Here is a 1275-nt window from a genome sequence, read left to right as displayed (position 1 = left end):
AAAAAGCAAAGGCACAAACAGCTCTCTGAGCCCCAGTGTCCACTGCAGTGGTGTTCCTAAGCAGACGATGGGCAGGAAGGACCCAGGTGCCCACCGGTGGACACGAATGAGCCATCAAGACTCAACGTACGCAGACGAAGCTCTCCAGCCACCATCTTGCTGGAGAATAATGCACGGAAGGGCGGACCAGCCCACAGTCGCCCGTGGTCTCCCACGGAGGAGAGGGGTGGGCGGGATGGGGAACAAACGACAGCAGAGACCCAAGAAACAAAGAAGCTCGCGCAAAAGCCGGAGGAGGAAAGAGAAGGAAATTCCCAGAGGAAGCCGCGCAGGGCGACGAGAGAGAAGGCAAGGGCACAGGGACCTTCCAGAGCCCAACATCCAAGCCCCGGGATCCCAGAAGGGGTGCTGAGAAAAGGAGGGAGATGATCTTCAAAGACATGATCCAAGAAAAGCCCGGATGCTGGTTCCCAGGCTGGTGGCACAGGGAGCTGTCCAGGAGCCACAGGTCAGTGGGCACACGGAAGTGCCCAACCTCAGGGGGAAGGCTGCGCTTCATGCTGAGAGCAGGAAGGTCTCAGCTGCAGTAGTAAGGGTGGGACTGCGGGCAGTGCCCCAGCAGAAGGGGCTCGCAGGGCTCGTGGGGTGCAATGGGGACTTTTCAAGTTGGCAAGGCTGCAGGCAGTGGACCCCACACTCTCTTCCTGGGAGTTCCCAGAGAGCATGCTCCATGGAAAAGAAGGGATAGACCAGGAGGGGTGGCAGGGTGGAACACAGCCCAGGGCTGGTTCAGGGTCTGTGCTGGGTGCTTTCCTTGGTGGGTGCAAGTCGAGTCTCCCCTCCGCCCAGATCCCAAACCTCCCTTCAGGAGACCCTTCCAGGTCCATGAGCCCCGGCACAGCCTGGGAAGGCACTGCTCTGGGCTGGGGCTGGGGTGACCCCAGGGCCCTCGGACAGCAGCCCGTCCGTCACGCACCATCCCACGCCCTGGGAGCGCTCCTCCAGCAGCACACGGACGATATACAGCAGGCAGGTGAGCAGCTTCAGGGAGAAGTTGAACAGCCGGATCCGCAGGCCTGCAGGGGGTGGGGAGGGGCAGCAGTGGGGAGGGGAGACTGAGTGAGTGGGCTGTGGCCTTTCCCCAAGAACTCTCCCTGAGCTCCTGGGAGCCTAAAGGCATGGGGCAAGTGTGGGGGGCTGGGGTGCCCGGTGGTAGGGGACTGGGGTGGCCGGTGGTAGGGACTGGGGTGCCAGGTGGTAGGGACTGGGGGTGCC

At 62.4% G+C, this 1275-nt stretch overlaps 1 protein-coding gene across 1 annotated transcript in view; it reads right to left on the bottom strand.

Moving 5' to 3' along the window:
- The window catches only part of KCNT1 (potassium sodium-activated channel subfamily T member 1), a 40355-nt gene that overhangs the window by 25518 nt on the left and 13562 nt on the right, over positions 1–1275 (bottom strand). Inside the window, 1 exon segment of the mRNA XM_030885316.2 lies at positions 977–1076. Coding sequence (XP_030741176.1) covers positions 977–1076 — 100 coding nt within the window.

This window comes from Echinops telfairi, unplaced genomic scaffold, assembly GCF_000313985.2.
Source record: "Echinops telfairi isolate 266 unplaced genomic scaffold, ASM31398v2 ScPeMD7_25;HRSCAF=90, whole genome shotgun sequence".
NCBI classification, from domain to species: domain Eukaryota; kingdom Metazoa; phylum Chordata; class Mammalia; order Afrosoricida; family Tenrecidae; genus Echinops; species Echinops telfairi.
The sequence above is the reverse complement of the archived record's forward strand: the minus strand, read 5'-3'. Positions and strand labels throughout refer to the sequence as shown.